This window comes from Pseudopodoces humilis, chromosome 3 (assembly GCF_049639895.1).
Source record: "Pseudopodoces humilis isolate 2021_Gansu_Grassland_sample_001 chromosome 3, ASM4963989v1, whole genome shotgun sequence".
Taxonomy (NCBI): domain Eukaryota; kingdom Metazoa; phylum Chordata; class Aves; order Passeriformes; family Paridae; genus Pseudopodoces; species Pseudopodoces humilis.
In genome coordinates, this window is record NC_142202.1 from 103,215,642 (window position 1) to 103,237,309 (window position 21,668).

Consider the following 21,668-nt stretch of genomic DNA (forward strand, 5'->3'; position numbering starts at 1 on the left):
TATACCAGTTAACTCCTTTGCTGCTGTGAGCCAGGCAGTTGGTGCTGCTGGAGGGAGCAGTTGCTGGTACCAACAGTGTGAGAATAGACTCTGGGTTTTACTTTCTACCTGGGGGACCAGAGGCTGTTCTGAGCTGGAGGGATATGATACTGCTCTATTTAGCAGGAGGCACAGCAATGCAAAGGAAGAGGCCTTGCAGGCAGGGCGTTAGCCCAGGATTCAGGAGGCTTGCACAGCCTCACTCGGCAGGACAGGCTTTCCACATGAATCCAGGAGCAACTTCTCTGCCTACTCTATACAAAGGATGCAGCAGTGCTGTCTGCCAGCAGCAGCAATACCAAGACATAGACCTTGAGGAGAGCAAGGAGGTCAAATCACCTCTTGAGGACAAAAATATTCCCCAGTGGTTTAAGGCTCACACATGGAAGAAGCTCCCAAGGCAAGCCCCAGCTCTGTAATCCACAGAACTCACCCCCCACCCCCCAAAGCAGAGGGGAGCCTGGGGCTGCTCGCACACACACAGTGCTTTGAAATTCTATGCTGAGGAGCACCATGTAGGTGCCAAGAGGTTTTATGGTGACACATTTGGGCTGCACATAGGTGTGCTTGGGACAAAGAAAACCTCCTGCAAATGGGCTTCAGCCAGTTCCTTGGGAGAGCTGCTTATCTGGGAGCTGCCATATCCCCTCTGGCTAGGGAAGCCAAGAGCTATCCTTCCAGCTCTGCCTAAAAAATACTCCACAAAAACAGAGATACACCCCCAGCTTCTAAGGGTGTATCTAATCCAGTGTCTGACTGACTTTTGCTCCCCAACTTACCTGCCATGCAACCACAAATCTTCTTATTGCCTTTAACAGGCAGGAAGCCGGAAAGTGAATTCACAGATGCCAATAAAGCTGTTTCTAATGAGCTATAGAAGCTGGGTCCTGCTGAATCCCCTTCCCCAATCAAGCCCCTGACTTTTTAGTTCTATATGTACACCAACATCAGTCCAGGCTTGCACTCTTACAGTACTTGATGTTATGATAGAGGAGAAAGACTCATTTATGCTTTAAAGCATTTCTTTCCATGCACACATCCTTCCAGCATTCTAGCTAACACTATTTAGGTGTTTTTGGATTCCCAGGCACAAATAAAAGCAGAAAATATATGGAAGTGGCTAAAAACTCAGATTTGTGGCAGAAGCCAAGACTTGAACTTCCTTAAGCTTTCCAAATCATTAGAACATTGTCACAACACGTTTTCCCCTGGACTGAGGTGCATAGTGTTTACTAAAGACTTTGGCCTTTAAAATAAAAAGCAAAGGAATATGCCAGATGTCAGTTTTCTTAGTTTTTCAGTATTAATAGTAAGTTGTTGCTACTTTAAGTCACAAAACAGTAAAGTTTTAAAATACTAGCTGTCATTGAATATAGACCATAGAAAAGATGAGATTTCTGCCTATCAGTGACCAGATATGAGGTTACTTATTAGCAGTGACTTACCAACATTTATTTGAAATGGAAATAACTATCTTCAGTACATTTCTGTTATTGTTCCCATTTTCCTATAAAAACAAATCACACCAGACTTCTCTTTTCCCTTACACTTTTGTCATTCACCTGTTGAAATTGCAGAAGACGTTAAGCATAAACAAAGAAGATTGATCTGCTTTCAACTTGTGTTAATAGGGATATAAAAATAACATCCCAAATACCAGGGGAAAAGCATGTGGTCATAAAATATCCACTTAAAAGGCAAAGAGGTGTTGATAAAACACTTGAAGATTTTTTTTTTTTTCTTTTAGATATATATATATAACCAGTAACCAGGAAGGCAGTTCCTGAATTCTAGTATAAACAGACACTTCTGAAGTAGAGAGCGTACTACTGTCATGCCTTTAAAAGATTTTACTGATATTCAAATGGATTTTGTGTCTCACAGGCTGTTGGAACATCTGACAAGAAACTTTATATAAATCCTTGTCCAACCATGGAGGGAAACATCCTTGAATTTTCCCACATATCAGAAAGGTTAATAGAAAAGATGGTTTTTTACATAACCCATCCTTTAAAATGGCACTAAATAAAGCTTTTAGAAGAGCTGAAGAGTAGAGCCACAGTGTACCTGTGCTCAGTGTACCTGGACATCACGTTGCTTTTCTACAACTCTTAGAAACCCATCAACAGATAAAGCATCTCAAAGTGTTGACTAAGCTTATGAAAATAAATGAAGGTGTCTTGGACAAGATTGTAAATATTAGATTTCTATGCTTCATGATACCTTGAGTCTTGGGTTGAAGAAAAAAATCCTGAAAACCCAGGAAGCCACAACCAAGACAGAGTTAACAGCACTGAAACAGGCTGCCCAACTGCAGGCTTGGTTCTCAGAGCAGTCTCTAAACATTACACTTTTCCCCCATAGAAATATAAGAAAGAAGGTGCCTCAGGCTCCTCCAGGCAGCCTGTGCTGTGCTGGTAGAGCAATGTGGAGGCACATGAAGAGTGTCACTCAGCTGGAGAAAACACTGCTTAACAGTTTCATTTCTTGGGGAAACAGCACCATGTAAGACACAGGGAAGTCACCACACCTCTTAAAGCACCCATAATTGTGTTCTCTTAGATGCAAAACCCTGGCAGCTCATTAGAGGTGTCTCCTTTGATTTATTAAGGGGTTTTGCCTGCAAACAGAGCATTACCCAGTCCTCAGACCAGTAGGTTAATGCAGAGGAAAGCACTGGGCACCAAGTCACTGACTTGTCAAATCTGCTGTCAGGCTTATGTGTTCTGCATTTTCCTGCTATTCCCATGCTGATATTCCTCAATATCACAGCTCCATGGCTTTAGTCTTCACCTACAACAGGAGTAGCAAAATAAATCCTTCAACATAATAGCCATCTCTACTGGAAAACAGTCTTGATGTTTTTCTCATGATGAAGACCACACACATTTTTCCAGAAATAATAGCAAGAGATCTACTGTAGATATGCTTAGCAGGCAACTGGAAGACAAACAAGACTTACATGAGCTGCAATTACAGCCCAAGCTGTTTAGTGAGATCTCTGCATAGGTAGCAACAGAGATACAATTTTTTCTACTCCATGCTGTCTCACAAAGTGCTCCTAGATTCACAAAATGTGTTCTTGCTCAAGTTTATATACTCAGAAATTTCCTGTTGTATAATTCTCTTTAATCTAAAGTTAAAAAAGACACCCATTATTGTGTATTTACCCCCAAGGGATCAAGTTTCATGCTAAGCAGTAGTTTTCATTAGAACAGAAAACACAATATTGAATCCAAGCTCATTTCACACACACCACTGTTCAGATGCAAAGAAGAAACCAAGAAATTTTTTGCCCATTAAAAAACAAAACAAAACACACAGAGGAAAATCTGACAGGAGCCCCTAAACATCCCATTCTCAGTAAGGAAAAATCCTTAACACTTTGCAGATAGAGTCTATATACTGTCACTATTGCTATTACAAGTCTTCACTAAAAATTGTTTTCATTTAGGCTGACAGGATACTCAGCTAAGCAGCCACTGATGTTACCTGCGAGAGATTTGACCACCTAGGGAAGGCAATTAGACATTGCAGAGCCACAACACTGTTGCAAGAATCACAGTTTATAGCCATCCTGTCAACAGCCACTACAGGATCAAGGATGTTCATCCCATCTTACTCAAAAAAAACCCCACATTCTTTTACTGGCAGTAAGCTCCCCACAGTCCTTTGTTCATACAGAAGCCTAAAAAAAAAGCTTGAAGTGATTTACAATTAAGTTCACACCTGTTTCCTCCCCTACTCCAAAACAGATGCTTCTAACTGCAAAGCAACACAAGTTTCAGACATGTCAGCTAAGCAGACCAGGTCAGATGAACAGACAAAACACAAAGAGTTTAATACTGTAGAGGAACAGAGGAGAACAATACAATAATTTAACTTAGAGTTACACCTAATATTGGTTAGCAGACCCTTTTCTCCATAGACACTGACAATCTATTTTCCCAGCAGATACCACAGAAACAATTTTACTTGTGAATCTGGGCAGCACCCTGTGCTTGCTTAGGCCATCTAACTGCGACTTCATAAAATGAAGTAGTTCTTGTTTAGTCTGTCAGAAGTTGGTGCATTCACCTGCAGGGAGAAGAGAGGTGCACACAAGTCTGTTATGTTATAGCAGCAGTACATTTGGTGTTCCAGTAGTGTAATTTAAGATTGACACCAACCTCCTCTTACTGTATTTCTTCCTAATAAGCACTGGTCCAGATGACACTTGCCCATGTGGATGTGCACTGTGGGCTGTAAGACATTTCAGCTTTTAATTCCCTGTACAGCATAATCTAGGAGTAGAAATCTGTGACCTGACACAACCCATGAGAGCACATGCCAAATTGCTAAGCAAAAACACAGGATGCTTGAGACATGAGACTTGTTTTCTTACCAAGTCTGTGTTTCCCAGGATTGCATCTCCTTGGACAAAAACCATCTAAAGGCTGTTGCTTAGTGTTGCAGACCACCACACTGCAGTGGAAATACAGCTGCGAGACAAGAATACTTAGATTATGTTTAGGGAATTCTTATTTGGAATCCAATGTGTACCAATTCCAAAGAATATGAGGGTTGTGTCAAGGTGGGGGGGTGGCCTCTCAGGCAACTAGAGACAGGAAAAGGGGAAAATACCCTCAAATTGCACTAGGAGTCATTTAGGTTGGATATTAGGTAAATCTTTTTCACTGAAAAAGTGACAAGGCATTGGAACAGCCTCCCAAAGAAAGTGTTGGAGTCACTGTTCCTGGAAGGGCTAAAAAAATGAGTAGCACTTTACAATATTATTTAATCCATATGATGGTCATCAGAGATTGGACTTGATAATCTTGGGAGTCTGTTCCAACGTGAATGAGTCTACAATTTTGTTCTGTGAACTGAACAAAAGTGGTTTTATTCACCCCTCCTAGGGTGTTATGCCTTCAAGGAGGTGTCCAACAGCCCCAGGCAGCACTGGCCAGCTGAGTCCTTATAGAGCACTGCCTGCATGCACCACCTGGGCTGCCCTGACTACCAACATCTCATGGCAGAACAGAGACATCTCACCTGCTCTTGTAATAGAGATGTGCCTTGGACAAAGGTGAACATCCTCACTTCAAATCTCTTGAGGTGCTGAGGAAATTTTACTCCAAGGCTGTAATTAACTTTGTGGAAGACAGTTCTGTAGGAGTCTTTGTTGTTTTCACACCTGTTTGGGAAAGTGAGAGAAAACGTATTTAATCTAAACCTTCAACTAGAGCTTCAAACACAGAAAAGAGGAGAAATACAGCAGAGCTTCCCTCTCCATTTTCCTTGTGCAATAGGGAAATTAATAGCATCTCCTCAGTTCACGATCCTTGCCTTTGGCCACAGTCAGGGTTGCTTCTTGCTCTTTCTCTTCAGCCAGAACTGTTAGCTAGAAGTGCTTCTGGCCACTCAGCCACTCACACGACCTGCTGCCCCCAGAAGGCCCAGCTACTGCACTGACACCAACATGTGCCCCACAGATTAGCAGCAATTGCCTCCAAGGTGACGTCTGCCACTTCCACCTCTGTCTCTTCCCCTTTCCTATCACCTGGGGCATGGCCCCTTGTGCCAAGCAGTTACCAAACAAAGGAGGGAAGCCTTCCTCACCCACGTATAAGGATGTGCCATTGGGGGAGGCTGTCCTGGCTTTGGGAGTTGGTAACCCAACAGTCATCCAGGTTTAGGTCCAGTCTTGCATCTTTAGGCTGGAGCAGTTCAACTTCAAAATACAGAGCCTCCCTCAGGTATTTTACCACAGGATATTCTGATTCCTGGTAGGGCTCTGAATAGGATTTCTCTGCAAGAGAGTATTGATATTTGAAGCCTCCTTTTTTGGAGTAAGTATTCACAAAGTTCCTGCTTCATTTTTTTTTTTCCACTATCATTTACTTTGGCACAGTAATACTAAAACCTGGGACAGCATATAAATGTCAAGAAATGGGGATAGAAAGGCAAGAAAGCAAAATCAGCATTGAAAGCAAAAATCTCAATTATATTCCCTGGCTCTGCAGATCCAGAAATTAAACACTCCTGCAAAAAGCTATTAGAGTAAGATTTTTTATTTAAAATTGTCTCATAGGCAGTGAGAAGGGAAAATCAATTAAAAAAAATTCATAATGGCTATTCCAGTCATTGTGAGTGTTTGGTTCAGGCTTCAGTCAGCCCTTTTCTGCTGTACCATTTTAAAGCAGTATTGCATCTTTGACACAGGTTACAGCTATTGCACTGAGTTGCTGAATCTGCTTAGCAATACTTCAGGAGCTGCTAAAAGAAAGAAGCTGGCATCACATTCACTACACAAAACCTACATCATGCCCAGATGAAGCAGGAAAACCGTACATGTGTCAGAGGTGCTAAGTCAGTTCCACTACAGATATCTGACCATTTTTGTTGCATTTTGGAATGGAAAATTCCTATTAGAGGCCTTAAAAATTTAAATATATCAGAGGATGAAGTGGAAAAAGTCATCTGAACATAGTGCTGGGCAACGTTTTCTACACTGTCCTGCTTGAGCAGGATGAATTAAGATCAATCTCTGGTCCCTTTCAGCCTCAGCCATTCAGTGATTTTATAGAATCTAATCATAGATGTTACCTTTGAAAAGCTTCAATGAAAGAATGAGACAGCCAAAGTCTGGCTTAATACTGGGTGGTGGGTTCTTCTTAGATTCATATTGAACATCGACAGTCTGCCTGACTCCATACGAGCAGAGAAATTTCAGTCTGAGAGAAGAGGTTTAGTATTAGATTTTTTTACAGCCAAAATAACATGTACAACCTCTCGTTAGGGAGTGACACTTACTGGTATATGGGTGTATCATTGCCAGGTCTGAAATAAAGTATCTCGTTTTCATATGTCATAGTTGTGCTGTTGAACTGAAAGATGCACATCATTACAAACAGGACAGTCCCGTTAGAGTTTGATTTGCAATTGGCACAATATCTACATCCCTCCACTTGACTGCCAGATTTCACTGAGCAGAATACGCATAGAAATAGCCAGAAATTACCAGCCAACAGCCCAATGCCCACTGAACTAAAGCTGGCCACAGCTGACAGCTATGCCATAGTCAAGAAGAAAGTTTATTAGCTTGAATATGACAGAACGCCCTAGAAAGGGTCCTGAGAAAGGTGCATGGGTCCTGAGAAAAACAACTGCTGTGCCTGTTTACTGAATCAATGAGAAGAATGAAATGCAACAACGCAGAAACAAGCTGTGTTTATGATGATCTGAATTTAGGTATGTTCTGATTATTTGTTATTTTGTCTGTTTTCTATTTATACAGTATTTGGTGGTAGTCCCACTCTAGTCTTTGGCCATGTAGTCATTAGCAATACCCAGAAAGCTTCTGCAAGGTGTACAAGTATATTTGACCAACATAAACTGGCATTCAAGCCCACCACAAAACAATTCAGAGGTGTCAAACTGACAGCTAGTTTCAGAAAGCGCCTCTGACCTTGAAAAAACATTTTTACTCAATAAGAAATTTTTCTCAACTGAATTTGCTAAGCTCAGCAAAAGAATATAGATGTACTACTGTGCTGGTTTCAGCTGTGACTTCCATGCAGGTTCTGCTCACCTCTCAACCTGTGCCAGGTCTAGCAATAACCCTATCCCAATGCAGAGTAAACATGTGACTAAGTTCTTACCTTTCTACTTGTTCCACAAGCGTTCACATTGAACTTGAAGGTTGCAGTATTCTCTGTCACTAGAGTGGGTTTGCACTGTCTGTCCCTCAAGACAAGCAGAGACGTGTCCAGGTCTTCACCACCTACCAGTTTGATTGCAGTAATAATCACAGTGCCATTGGGCAGGCACTCTGAAAGAGAAATATACATTTTCACACAAATCAGGATTCAAACTCCTTTTGTAGCCTAACAACAAAGATTTTCTGAATGGATTTACTGGCAAGTTCTTTTGGCAGCTCACAAGGAACTCTTACTCTCTTCAAAAGGATTTTTCTAGCCAAGATATTCAATACACTTGATACTAACAAGTAGCTTTAGAATGACGAATTTATATGCTGATTCTTCCCCACATTCCACCAAAGACTCCCACCTCATTCAACTCTCAAAACAACCTCAAAAACCCTTTGAAAAAGCTTCTTGGTTTTGGAAGTGTGCAGGGAAGTTGACTTTCCCACTTCCTTCCCCTGCCCTTGTACTAAGCAGGGTAGTCAATCCAATATTTAATTTGACTTGCCTTGTGGCATATTAGCTGGTAGGAAATCTAGCAAGCAAACAGACTACCACACAACTCTAAAAGCTAGGAACATTTCAGACTGTATGATTTAGTTTTGCAACTCAAATAGCATTAACAGCTAATTCCCAACAAGTTATTACGTATTAGCTCTGAAGGTGAAAATATGCAGGAAACGGAGAAATCTCTCCTCTGAGCCAAGGTGATGCCATCCTTCAAGGTTAAGTAGAATGAAGCCTTAATTGCAGAGGTATGAAAGCCCTAGAGATGACAATCACAGGTTAAACAAGAGAATAAAGACACTGTTCAACTAAAGCATTCAAAAAATAAGAGGGCAGGTTATCGCAAGCCAAAGAATGTTGCTTGAGCGAAGTCAAATCCACAGCATGTATTTAAACAGGATGTTTTCAATCCAGAAGCTCACACAGTGAGCTTTTTCAGTTGTTTTGCAAAAGAATGCAATACAAACTCCATTGCTTGCATAGTTGTCCTTAAAGATGCTCAGCCATAAAGTAAATGAAGAATATGTTTCATTTTCCTTGCCTATTTCTGCCAACATAGACCAAGGGAAATTAAAGTTTTCTTACAAGGGCAGAAAATAATCCTCCATCATACCTTTGAAAACTGTCTCAAAAAGAAGTTTTATTTTGCTTTCAAGAATATACTGTGTCTTGTTGACATCCCACAGCTAGAACATGCCTTTCAATTGCTACATGTTGGCAGCCTTACCTCATAGCTCACATGGGGAGAAAAGAAAGGGACAGAGATTGCCAGGTGAGTGCCATTGTCCCTCAGAATGTAGTTGTACTTCTCTGCAGCCTCTTGGGTCAGGTGCCAGTCTGAGACGAAAGGTAGCCAGTTTTGGTCCACATTCCCATGAGTGATAATGAGATGAAGGTTCCTCCCATCACAAAACCCTCTTGCACTGGGCAGTACTGCAAAACAGCCAAGAGTCAGCCAGATACCATCAGTTTAATACAACTCTCTGGGACTAGCAGTATCCCTGGCTGAAATCAGCCCAGTTCACAGCCAGAGTTTGCAGCCAAGTTGTTGCAATTTCTCCCAGGTTCTGCAAAGTTTACCTGCATCTTTCACAGCTGACAGTGCAGTTACTGGGACAACAAAGGTCTCACTTGATGGATAGGTGATGAATGTCAGCGTGACATTCAGGGTGTATGCTCTCATGTCCTCTCTCATGTACTGGGAAAATCATATTTAGACATGAAAAATCACCAAGTGATATCATAATTTCTATGCCATGGGATGCTGCAGTGTCTTAAGTACACACCTCTTTTTTAATACTTGGTGCATCAAGTGGGACTTCTATTACATATGCTTTGCTTCCATTAGCATATCTGGCCCTGTGTATTAGGTATCCATACTGAACAGCTTCAGGTACAGCCACAGGAACTCCTTCAATGGTTAAGTTCACAAGCTCAACATCTGGGAGAAATGTTCCCACTGTAACAGTCATTAGCCTCTCACTTAGATTTAAATCTGAAAAGGAACAAATAGCATTAAGCTCTTAACAGTACCAAAACCTTTGGTAAATTCAATGTTCAGCTACTTACTATTGGTTATAGCAACTTCTGCTTGTTCAAATGGTGTTTCTATTTCCCTGATGATAGTATGTTTGGTTAGTCTCCATTTGTTGTCTTCCCACTGGTGTTCCAAGAACAGGTTGATGGTGTATTTTACCCCAAGCTGTCCATTGCTTACAGAAGTCTAAAATTTCAAATCAGCACCCTTTAGTATGGCTTGCTTTTGCATCAAAGTTATGTTAGAGCATCTCAAGGTCAGCTAAATCTACAGCCCCAACCAATTGTCCCTTTTTGCTCAGGAATCCTCAACTCTTGTATCCCTGTTTAGATTACCTCAGAATACTCAGAAGACTTCCTTTGGAAAGCGGTCTCCCGCTCCCCAAGTTTCAAAGCAGCAGGGGACTATTTCACAGTGAAGTTGCAGGAGTTGCTGCTCCTGCATCTTCACCGGAAGTTCAGTTGCTACATTTGCCCAGGACTCAGTTCAGAGCATGTGTCTGCTGGACTAATGGGTTATTCCCATTCTCTTAAGTGCTCAGTGTAAAATACAACAGAACCCCCATGCATGCTTTATAATCTAGTTAGGACCATCTCCAAGGAGTATGACATCAGGACTAATAGGTGAAAGCTGTGTTAACCTGAGGAAATCATGAATCAATAGTTCTGTGTAGGATTCTGTCTACCTGCACTTGCAAGAAAAGAAATTCTTCATAAAGTGGTGATTACAAATGCTATCTTTGGTCAGGGCTTCTGGAGTTTTTTTAAGAAGCCCTTTGTTCTCCCTCACTTCCACACTTCCATCTTTCATTTCAAAGGCACGAGATGAATTATTCCTCATCAGAAAACAAACAAACATCCCAGAATGTTGCTTTCATGACACCTAATACAAGTCACTGACCTTGTAATAACCACCTTCTGCACCTATTGGAATCTTCATTGTAATTACTTTTAACTCATTCAATAACACATATTTCCTGGAAGCCATTTCTTTGGCAGAGAGTTTGAGTAGATCCACACCAGCTTCCACAAGCACATCCTTAAAGCTAGTTACTCCAGCAGAGAGTGGTGGAATATACTTTGGAACAGTCCAGGTGATTGTTTTGTTCGTGTAGTCCACACCATCTTAGGAACAAGAAATGAAAGCTGTTAGCTCTCTAGTTGTGAGTCTGTCCCTGTCCATTTTGGCATTGGAACGTGGTACCAAACCCCTTACCTACAGGACATGCCACAGCAGTATCCACCATCAGGATCACCCATTGATACTTGTAAAATGTACTTGATCTCAGCACAGAAAAGGTAATTCCCTGATCCTGTAAGAAAGGATCTGGTTAGACCTGCACAGCCTGGCAGCTTGTTGAGCCAGAAGGAGCACACCAACCTCGACCAGCTGAACTTGGGCAGCAGCGTATGGCACTCGCAGCAGAACCCTGGAGTCTGTGGTGTTGAGTCCATAGCCTGCACTCCAAGCATTGCCCACAAGCAGAGCCCTTTTTTCTTCTGGCTGATGAAGCACTATTTGCCATATTGAGGCTTCTTCTGCCTTTGCCTACCCAGAGAAATTCATCAGTACTTTAAACAGGAAGTTCAAAGTAACAGATGTACTGCATTGAATGATTTACTGTATTGGATTGCCCAGTGGTTTTGATGCCTTACTTTGAATTTTCCCCAGCTTTCCCCACCCCATGCACAGAAAACTTTCCATGTTAAGGGCATCAGAGAATAACTAATGGCACTAACTGCACTGCTGCAGACTCTGCACATACAAAGTCCAAGAAGAAAAAAAGCCTCATCACAGTTTTTTTTTCTGGGCCATGGGGTCTTAAAGAGGTGTTTGTTTATTTTTGTTTCAATTTTTTTTGCATAACCTCTTGCCTGGGAAAAAATTGATTTCTTCCTTGGACACAGCCTACAGCTGTATGTACTCCTAATACATAAAAATACTCTAAAACCACTTGATATAGAAGCTCTATTTTAGCTACTTAAGTACTTTTTTAAAGTAGTGTGGTTAAAGAAAAGAAGGATGGTTGTGCCAGAGGTAGCATTAGCTTTTACTAGAAAGAAAACCTGTAGTTTTACTTCTGGAAATACAAGAGTCCAGTCCTCAGGTTGATCTTGAACAAAGTCTTTTATAGCCTGTGGAACCTCCCTCCTGACAGAAACCTGATGGGGAAAAACATCCGTAAGGGGTTTGCTGATAGCACTTATTTCCTTGTCTTCAACACTCTACAAGCCTTTTCCAGTGGAAACCAGCATTTTCTAGACAGATGACACCATGCCAGGTGATTTACCCATAGTCTGCTTGATTTTAGTTTATTTTTCTTTTCCACCTATCTTCTACCTTCTATTTCCACTTAAAATCAGTGTTTGTTCTTGACTCCCACATCCTCTTCCAAGAGGAGTCGATTTACCCTCCGTACTCCTCCTCAGCAAATTCAGCAGGGAAACTTCCTTCAGGAGGTATACATCCCTGTTGTCTCAAATAAGATTTGTTGGGGCAACATACAGGGAGTTCAATCTATGAGCTTAACCCTTTGAATATCATTTCACAGCTTTATTAGTCATTAGTGCTAATATAGGTTATATGATCATAATAAAAATGTATCACTTAAGATGTATATTGTGCACTCACTAACAAGCTGTTCATGGTGGGGCAGTCTGAAGCTGATTAAATTCTAGGAATATGCATTAGAAATACCATCTAAGGGAAAGTATTTTGTCAAGTCTCTTTACTTTTAGCACTTTCCACAAGTACTTACCTCCATGTAGTTACTTTCACATATTAACTCTCTGGGACTCCACAGACCATAATGGCAACTTGCACTTTCCAGATGAGTTGTAGCATTGCTCATATCCGGGGCATGAGATGCTTTGATTTGTATAGTTACTGTGAACACATCTTTCTGCATGGGCAAAGGGAACCTTTGCTCGTTAGACTGATTTTCTATAGCTGGGAACCACCTACCCTTTTGACCCTAAAGTAAATTATAAAACACACCCACCAGCCTCTGCACAGAAGAGCAACTCCATAGTGAAGCATTATCACTTTCAACTTCATTAGCTACACAAGTTATATGCACATAGGTATATATAGCTACACAGCAACATAAATACTTTGGACACCAGGTTTGTTCCTTTTGCTTGCCCCCAGAATTGGACAATAAGAAAACAAATAAACTGAAGAGATATCAGATTTTGTCTTTTATGACATAGTAGCAGTGAGCCAGCAACCAAAGTCTGAGTTTTTACTGTGATGCGTCTCAAGAGACACTTGGGCAGAGTGCAAGACAGCTGCCAGATGCAGTTCTCTTGTAATCCACAAGAAAATAGTTGCCCTTTTAGGGCACATGTGATATACTTCATATGTTCATCTGTAGGCCCTCCAAATGGCAGCACCATGGAATACTCTCAAGCCTCTGGATAGACTTGAAGAAAATTAAATTATTCTCTGCTAACAGATACTGAAGACATTATGACACCTCAGTTAATGTCCATTAATAATTCAGTAGGTTCTCACATAAAGCTAGTGTACAAGAGCACTGTAGTCAAAAATGCCTGTAACAGACTTACCTCTAAGTAAGAATGGCAGCTGAGTGCAGAAGCACGGAACTCGATGCTCCTCGAGGTGGTGTGAGTTACTGTATAGCCACACTGTGCTGCCATGGCCTCATCAATCTCCCTGGCTGTGCCAGACTGATCTACAGGCAAATAGCAAAGAGCTGTATTTACAAGTATAACTCCTGCTCTGAAAACTCCTTGAGAAACCTGCTGTGGCATAAGGATTCAGCTGAACCTGCTCTGATACAGCCCAGCTGCATCCCCTGGGCTCAGAATTGCAAAGTGGGGAAAGAGCTGTGACAGAGTGGAAAGAAAGGTAAATTTAGAGGCACACTGGGACAGGAAACACTCATGGCTGAAGGACTGAGGACAGAAAAAAAACCCCAAACTACCAGCATGGTGACAGATGACAACAGCAACATCAGGATGCTGACCTGTGGCCAGCACTGGCTCATGTCTCTCTACTGCCTGCCCAGAAGAGTCTCTTCAGGAGACAATCCACCAGGATAATGAACACACTAAAGATTGGCTTGGATGTTTTTTGTATACAAACCATTTTTATAGTTTTGAGATTTCTGGTGTTTTTTGTTCTAGTTGTTTGTTCTTCCAAAAAGAATTGCTTTATGGTTTAAGATATATGTATCCCAGCTGCAGAGTGTTTTTGTGTATGATTGAAGATGTCTGAACAAAGAACACATTTTAAGTAGGTTTTGACATAAGTTTAACCTTCTAGAAGAATGGATGGCATGGAGATCTTCCTCAAGGCCAAATTTATATTTTATACGTATAATCTTACAACAGGTGTTTATAGCCCAAAATTATTATCACTGTGCCCTTCCAGGGCATTCTGTGATGCTTTTCACAGAAATGTACCACTTGCTGAATACTAAGTCCATAGCTAGAGAGCCCAGATAATTTTTCTTAAACTTCATTAAGTATATGCCTCCACTAAGCTGAAGCAAAGAAGGTGAAAAACCACTACTGCAATAATAAATAATATTGTGCCATCTTCAGATAGTGAATTTTCAGAACAGTATGTGCTGTTACTGGAAAACACTCTCATCACAAAGAAAATCCACCAGCTTTAGCATGCCTAGAAAATACCATGTGGATTTCAATTTGAGCCCAAAGATAGCAAAATAAAGTCTAATCATGGCTAAGTTGTCAAAAAACAAGTTAACAGTATAGGTTACACAGAAATAAGGTTGCAGTTTGGTTTACTTACAATGAGATCCAACCTACTAAGGTCTGTAATAGCAGAATAATCCAAGGAATTCTAGAAGCACCTCAGAATTTGAAACATTTCACCAGGTATAATTATCTCACCAAATTCTTATACATCAACTTACCAACAACAAAAAGAGATAAGTACTTGTCTTCAAAGTATTCTGCACTCAGTGTTATCCTCAGAAGGTTCCCCAAGCACTCTAAACTCATGGGTCCTGTGGATGTATTGAAAAGCTGGTAAGATGTGGATTCAAAATAAGATAAAAACAAATCTGCTACTTCCCAGATTGCTTTATAAAGTCAGTGTTGTGACAGTCATACATCTCTGGTCAGGAGGGGTGAGAGGTTGTGTTTATACTGGCAGTAATTCCAGGAGAAGACCTAGCTCCAAAATTAGTATCCTGTTAGTGATGGTATTTGATAATTCAGCAATGCTACCTGCAACAGCCAGTCATGGAAATAGGATTTTTGGAATAGGGTCAAAAAGGTACTACATTAGCTTCCCCAGTCTGAGCAACTTAGATGAAATAAAACAGAATGTGAAAGTCCCACACACTCCTGAAAAGAGAGCTGAAAAAAAACCCAACCTCTAAACCAAAAAAAAATCCCAACCAACAAAACCTTACAAACAAACCACAAAATAACCAGAAACCTCCACCTTCACCCATCTATTCATAAGAGGAGCCAAAAAGCCAGTTTGAGTGGAGAGCAGCCACGCAAACTGTCCATCAGCCTACCCTGGTCACTAGCCCAGGTACCACTATCAGAAGCTAGCTGGCTCATACTGGGAGAGGACCACACAGGAGCAAAGGCAATGGCTTAAGAAGCTCCAGTCCCAAGCGATGGCCTCAGCATACACCAGGCCATGGCTCCCAAACCTCTTACAGGCAGGAAGCAGCTACACACTGCCCTAAGTGTAGGATTACAGACCAGAGAAGGGTTCTCACTTGACACACATCTAATAAATGAGGATTTGTTGCTTCAAACAGAAGTTTCTATGGCATCATGAGCTAACACTAACTAGATCTTTTACAATAATGGTTCATTTTAAGAGCTGAGAGGATTCATTTTCCTAGAGGGTTCCACACCATAGGCTGAAGTTTACTAGTGATGCAATTCCCACATCAGAGGTAGCCACACTAAGGAGCAGCAGACAGATCCTGATGAACATGACCCCACTCCACCCATACTCCAAACTACCAACTGGACTCAGTGCAGAAGCCAGATGATTGCACTAAGCTGGATAAGACCTTCTCCAGTATCTATTTACTTTGGTCTTTGGGGATTGTCAATGCATTTTATACAGGACCCACAGTGAGCAGGGCAGACAGCCATAGAAACAGCTCTATGCATTGTCTGCTCCAGGACCAGCAATGTTTTGTAAGGAAAGACATTTGGCTAAGAAAATTGTTTCCTCTGAGGCAAATCATTGCTATCTTTATAATATTTTGTCCTGGTTTTGGCTGGGATGGAGTTCATTCTCTTCCTAGTAGCTGTATTTTGGACACAGTGCAAGAATTATGCTGATAACACATTGAAGTTTTGTTTGTTGCTGAGCAGTGCCTGGAACCAAGCCAAAGATTTTTAAGTGGCTCATACTGTGTCAGGGAGCAGGTGCACAAGAAGCCAGGAGGTAGCACTGTCAAGGTAGCATTGTCAGGACAACTGACCTGAACTGGTCAAATGTGTATTCTATACAATAAACTGTCACAACCTATATATAAACTGGGGAGAATTGGCTGGAGGCACCAATCACTGCTGACAGACTAGGCATCAGCTGTAATGAGCAACTGTATTGTGCATCATAAATTCTCCTTAGTTATTATAACTTCAAAAAATAATTTTATTATTATAATTAGTATTGTCATATTTTACTGGCCTCTAATTATTAAAATATTGTTCTCAATCCATGAGGCTTTTCCTCAGTCACCTCCCCATTTGACTGGGGTGGGAGGAGATGAGGAATAAGCAAACAGCTATCTGGTGCTTATCTGGGTTAAGCTACGATAAAATACCTTACCTATTGTACAGTGACTAACAACTACACTCAAGAAAATGAGAATAAAGTCCTTATTAATTCATCAGTACTTGTTACCAGAGTGAGGAAAAGTAGAAACATTTGTTTAATGTAGTGGCACATAAAACAAAAGAGTGTAGTTTCCAGCAAATCCGTGTATATTTTAAGTTTCTCAGAAGACCATGAAAGCAAGGCTGCTACAAGAGCTTCAGACTCTTCTAAAACACACACATAAGCCTAGATACCACCTATAGAAAAAACTGTAAACTGCTGTGAAATCAGTTTATAGCAGCATTACCTGGTGTCTCTTGAGTCCATACCCCAGAGAAAAATATCTCTATTAGTAACAACCTGTAAGAGAAGACAGAGATTAGCAGCACTTTCAGCTGTGACAAGTTGCTCAGAAAGTTCTCCTCAGAATATTAAACTAGCCTTAAGTTTAGAGCAACAGTTCTACACCAGGCAGTTGGAAAAATGGATTTTCCTTAGTCACCACTAGAAAATTAGAGAATGTAAACCAGAAAAGTCAATACATTTAATGCCTTAAGTAAGGCCATTCCTGTTTAGTAGCCACAGTAGTCTTACCTCTGCACCAAACTCAGCTTCATTGTTCAGCCTCTAAATGTGGTGGCTTTTCCTTTATAGCATGAAGAAAAAACAAAACCACACCACCCTCCTTTCTCAGTTTTACATGGAAATAACAGCCTTTCTGGCTTTTTAGTCTTGGGTTAAATAAAAAAGGCTGCCACATTTATATTGATGAGACACTTTTTCAGCTGATTATCATTCTAATTATGAACTAGTAATTCACATCACCTGATTATTTGCTTTACTGATTAAATCTGCTCCTACTTGGTTCCTAAGTCTTTCTATTTTTACGTCTGTCAGCTCCTAACTATCAGATTCTCAAGATTCATTTGATTAGAGTATGTTGCTAATGCTGGAGCTGTGGGTTTGATCCCTCAATGGGCCATTCACCCAACAGCTGGACTTGATGATCCTTGTGGATCCCTTCCAACTCAGAGTATTCTGTGAAATTGGTGCTGTTCTGATAAAGCATGAGGTAATCCATCGTTTTGCAGCTTTGTGTGGTGTGTTGACCCTGGCTGGATGCCAAGTGCTCTCCTCAGCTAGATAGGGGAGACAAAATATAAGGAAAGGTTCGTGGGCTGAGATAAGGACAGGGAGAGATCAGTCACTGGTGACTGTCATGGGAAAAAAATGACTTGGGGAAATTAGTCTAATTTACTACCAATCAAATCAATGTAGGATAATGAAAAATAAAAACTAGATCTTAAAAGTATTTTCCCCCTACCCATTCCTTCTTCCTGCACTCCACTTCCAATTTCTCCCTCGTCCCCACCAGCAGCACAAGACAACAGAGAATGTTGGCTGTGGCTACCCCTTCCTCATCGGGGGGGACTCCTCACAATCTTCCCCTGCTCCAGTGTCCCTCCTATAGAAAACTGTCCTACATGAACTTTTCCAATGTGAGTCCTTCCTATAGGCTGCAGCTCTTCACAAACAGCTTCAGTGTGATCCCTCCCATGGGATGCAGTCCTTCAGGAAGAGATAGTGACACAAGTCCTTCCTGCAAACCTGTTCCAGGGTGGCTCCTCTCTCCATAGGCCACAGGTCCTGTCAGGAGCCTGTTCCAGGGGCGGCTTCCCACAGGGTCACAGCCCCCTTCAGGCACCCACCAGCTCAGGCATGGGATCCTCCTGCCGGTAGATCTCTGTGGTCCCAAGGACCTCCAGGGGCACAGCTGTCTCACCAGGGGCTGCAGGGGAATCTCTCCTCTGGCACTTGGAGGTGTGCAGGGTTGTTGCTTTCACATATTCTTACTCCTCTCTCCTGGCTGCAGTAGCATAGGGTTTTTTTTCCCCCCCCTTCCTAACCCTGTTATCCTAGAGATGCTGTCATCATCCCTGATGATGCTTTGGCCAGCAGCATGTGTGTCCTGAAGCTGGCTGGTATTGGATGTTGGACATGAGGGAAGCTTCTGGCAACTTTGCACAGAAGTCATCCCTTTAGACCCCCTGCTATGAAAATCTTGCTACCCAAAGCCAATTCACCCTGCCTTCTCTGTGGAGGATTTTGCATAGCCTTCCCTGACAGCTGAAGTCTGCCAGAAGCAAATGTATAACTGGAGTTTACTGGAGCACTTTTAAGGCAATTGGGTTAACAAATAGGAAGGAACTGCTGACCTTTAAAATAAGAGGTCAAAACCAAGACTAAAAGGGAACATAGTAGAGACTGATGGTTGTCACAAACTAAGAACTGTCTTATCGGGGGATGTGTAGGAAACCTAGAGCAGAAATTATCCTCAAATTTGGAGCAAATTAACCCAATGGAGAAGTGAATCTGACCACAAACAGATCTGAGAAAAGGACCCTGCCTTTGCTGCATGCTGAAGGCAGAGAAGTTACACCTTGAGCCCTGAGTCCGTGTCAGTGCCAGTTTCCCACTATGAGAGCCGGAGGGCACTCTGGTGCCCTGCTGGGACCAGACGAGTGATGTGTGGGAGCGGGATGCTTCTGGGGATGCTGAGCTGAGCTGCTGATGCTCAGAGCGTGGCCAGGTCACCCAGTGAGCTGAGAGGTTATTGTGGTGTCTGTTCACATTGTCTGTAAGTGAGCACTACCGGTGCTTGGCAGCGTTTCCTAAGGACTGCTTAGAATTGCCTGCATCCCTCTCTCACCGCGTTTCATATCGAAATCAACCTTATACTGGGGGTACTCAGCTTATGCCTGTGACATTCGGGCTTTGCTCCTCCCTTTGCCCATGAGAAGGCTGCATGAGCCGCAGAGCTGGAGGGTTTGTTTGTAATTAAGGCCGATGTCCTGGAGAGGGAGCCGGAGGATCGCCCAGCTGCTCCCGGCACCTTCCCGGGAGCGCAGCCGGGCAGCGGGTGCTGGTCAGGGCTCGCTCTTCAACCCAACAAAGATTGCACAGGATCGCTTTAAACTGGCCCGTACTTGTGCTGCTGTCACGGGTAACCTCACTGAACCCCTACCACATCTTCAAGAGTATGAAATAATTCATTGAATGTGAAACCCAAAGTTTGCCATGCTCCAAAATGTTAGATTTTACTCCAGAAACAAGTGTTACTCCCAACTGGTTTGTGTTGCAGTCCTTTCCTTCTGGTTTGTGTAGCAAATTCCCTACGTGATAGACTTTTAACTTTAGAAGGAGTTTCCCTGAGAAGCACTATCCACCAAGGATATTATATAAATAATTTCTAATAATAAATAAAACCATAATCAGGAAGACAGGGCTTAAGTACTGTATAGTACTTAAGTACTATATATATGGATACTATATGGATAGTATGACCCTGTTCATTATTATTATTATTATTATTATTATTATTATTCATTATTCATTATTGAGCTGAAACCATTTGTGCTATGGATTTATTTCACTGTGCAGTGTGCTTTTACAATATTACAAAAGGGTAATTCCATTTTTCCCAAACTTGGTTTTAGGTACCATGAAGGAACTGCCTGAGATTTCATCTAGTTTGCATGAACTCCACTGGCCATTTGAAGATCTGCACTGTTGACAAGCACATCACAAGTCATTGGCTCAGAGCAGTGTCAAGGTTGCTTATGCTTTTCCATCCCAAACAGATTCCAGCCATGTGTCCCTTAATTTTTCAATCTGCCAATACTCACATGTAGGCTGAGCTTATAGGGCAAAATGACATTCTAGAGGTGTCTTATTCACTCCTTGCAGTTTAAACAATATTACAATAATTAACAACCATTTGCTGGAATGGAAGGGTTGCAGTAGGTCTGCTACAGCACAGCCTTATCACAGTGTTATTGGAAACATCACCCAGATAGTTTACTCACAGAATCACTCTCAGTCACTCTTTGTTTCCTTATTTTCCTTTTTTTTACCCACCAACTGTAGATTAATTTCTGTACACTTTTATGTTTCTGAATTTTGGAAGAAAGAAAGTAGTCTTGTCTGTCACAGTTTTAATTGCTAAAGATTAAGAGAAATCTAAAAGGCTTTATTCAAACTGTATGGTCAAAATGTCCAGTATAACATAAAAGGAATTAATTTTGGCCTTTCAATCTGTATCAGGACAAGAAGAGGAAGAAAGGATGTGGTGTTATGCACACTCTCAGTGCTAACAACTATGTACAGGGTATCTTAATATTACCAGACTTTCAGCTGATAACTGACAGCTCTCCCACAGCAAGCAGGTGAGCAAGAAGGAAAAAAGGCAGTCCATATAATCTAATATGGCTGTTAAATATACCTTGAAATCTATTCTGACTGCATGCAAAAATGTCTACTAAATTAATATCAAAGATAATTCTGTGCTAATAGAAATAGTAAAAGTGAGAGAAATTTCGCAATCTCACCCTTATAAAGTGACCCTTGTAAAATGCCCATCAGGAAATGCATCATTTTCTTCATAGAGCTGCAATGCAAAATAATATATTCAAACTAATACTCCATCTGTCTCTCTCTGTTAACTCCTCCTCCCATTAATTTGTTCCTAACAAGTGTGTTTATGGGCTAGCCTAATTCAAATATTTTCCATGTAAAAAAAATGGGGAGACAGAAAACACAGTTCATCTGTAAGTGATATCTGCAAGAGCAGACACATTAGATAGAATGAGGCCATTAACTAAAACTCAGCAACTTATGCTGGGCTGTCTCTGCTGCAAGATATGCCTCCTCTGGGGATACAAATTATTTCCTAAATCATCACTGACTTGATTTGCAGTGAAGCACAGTTGTGCTCTGGGAGTGCAGTAGTTCTAAGACCTCAGAGAGTCAGGAAAGTGCCTGTCTCAGAATTATGAGTGCTTTTCTTAGAGCTCCCCTGTAGTCCAGGGCAGTAGGACGATGACTGACAGCATTTAAAAGGACAGAGGTCCTGAGTTAAAGCTTTAGAAGGCAGGCTATGGCAGTCCTTTCTTCTCTGATCAGGGAACAGCAGGTCCTTTGAAGCAAGCTTCCCCTCAAGAGTGTTGGTCACGATGATATAATTCACACAGAGCATGCATGAAGCCATGGCACCACCCCTCCTCCTTCCTGCTCATGCTTTCATCTGCTTCAACATGGAGCAGTGG

General features: G+C 41.6%; 1 protein-coding gene across 3 annotated transcripts; it reads right to left on the bottom strand.

The window, feature by feature from the left end:
• Positions 1 to 3,855: 3,855 nt before the first annotated feature.
• Positions 3,856 to 17,289, bottom strand: LOC102100664 (zona pellucida sperm-binding protein 2-like). 3 transcript variants are annotated; one of them, XM_088053054.1, is made up of 22 exons: positions 17,158 to 17,289; positions 16,871 to 16,923; positions 14,678 to 14,770; positions 13,341 to 13,468; positions 12,530 to 12,673; positions 11,850 to 11,933; positions 11,152 to 11,319; positions 10,987 to 11,083; positions 10,672 to 10,895; positions 9,804 to 9,957; positions 9,521 to 9,729; positions 9,315 to 9,432; positions 8,962 to 9,167; positions 8,376 to 8,493; positions 7,683 to 7,852; positions 6,835 to 6,908; positions 6,628 to 6,755; positions 5,641 to 5,830; positions 5,074 to 5,215; positions 4,424 to 4,520; positions 4,209 to 4,281; positions 3,856 to 4,116 (listed from the first exon to the last, which is right to left on the bottom strand). In XM_088053054.1, the coding sequence occupies exons 1-22, from the start codon at positions 17,178 to 17,180 to the stop codon at positions 4,113 to 4,115; spliced, it is 2,697 nt and encodes an 898-aa protein (XP_087909180.1). In that variant the 5' UTR covers positions 17,181 to 17,289; the 3' UTR covers positions 3,856 to 4,112. The 3 variants fall into 3 exon arrangements, with proteins under 3 accessions (XP_087909180.1, XP_087909179.1, XP_087909181.1); XM_088053053.1 differs by having other exon boundaries at positions 11,838 to 11,933; XM_088053055.1 differs by lacking the exons at positions 9,315 to 9,432; positions 9,521 to 9,729 and having other exon boundaries at positions 11,838 to 11,933.
• Positions 17,290 to 21,668: the final 4,379 nt, after the last annotated feature.

Excerpts from the sequence above, each read along its gene's own strand:
- LOC102100664 (XM_088053053.1), bottom strand. The coding sequence starts at position 17,180 with ATGAAGCTGAGTTTGGTGCAGAG. Across the intron at positions 13,469-14,677 it reads CTTATCTCTTTTTGTTGTTG|ATCAGTCTGGCACAGCCAGG; the intron begins GTAAGTTGATGT and ends ATTTGCCTGTAG. Across the intron at positions 5,831-6,627 it reads TTCATTGAAGCTTTTCAAAG|AGAAATCCTATTCAGAGCCC; the intron begins GTAACATCTATG and ends ACTCTCTTGCAG.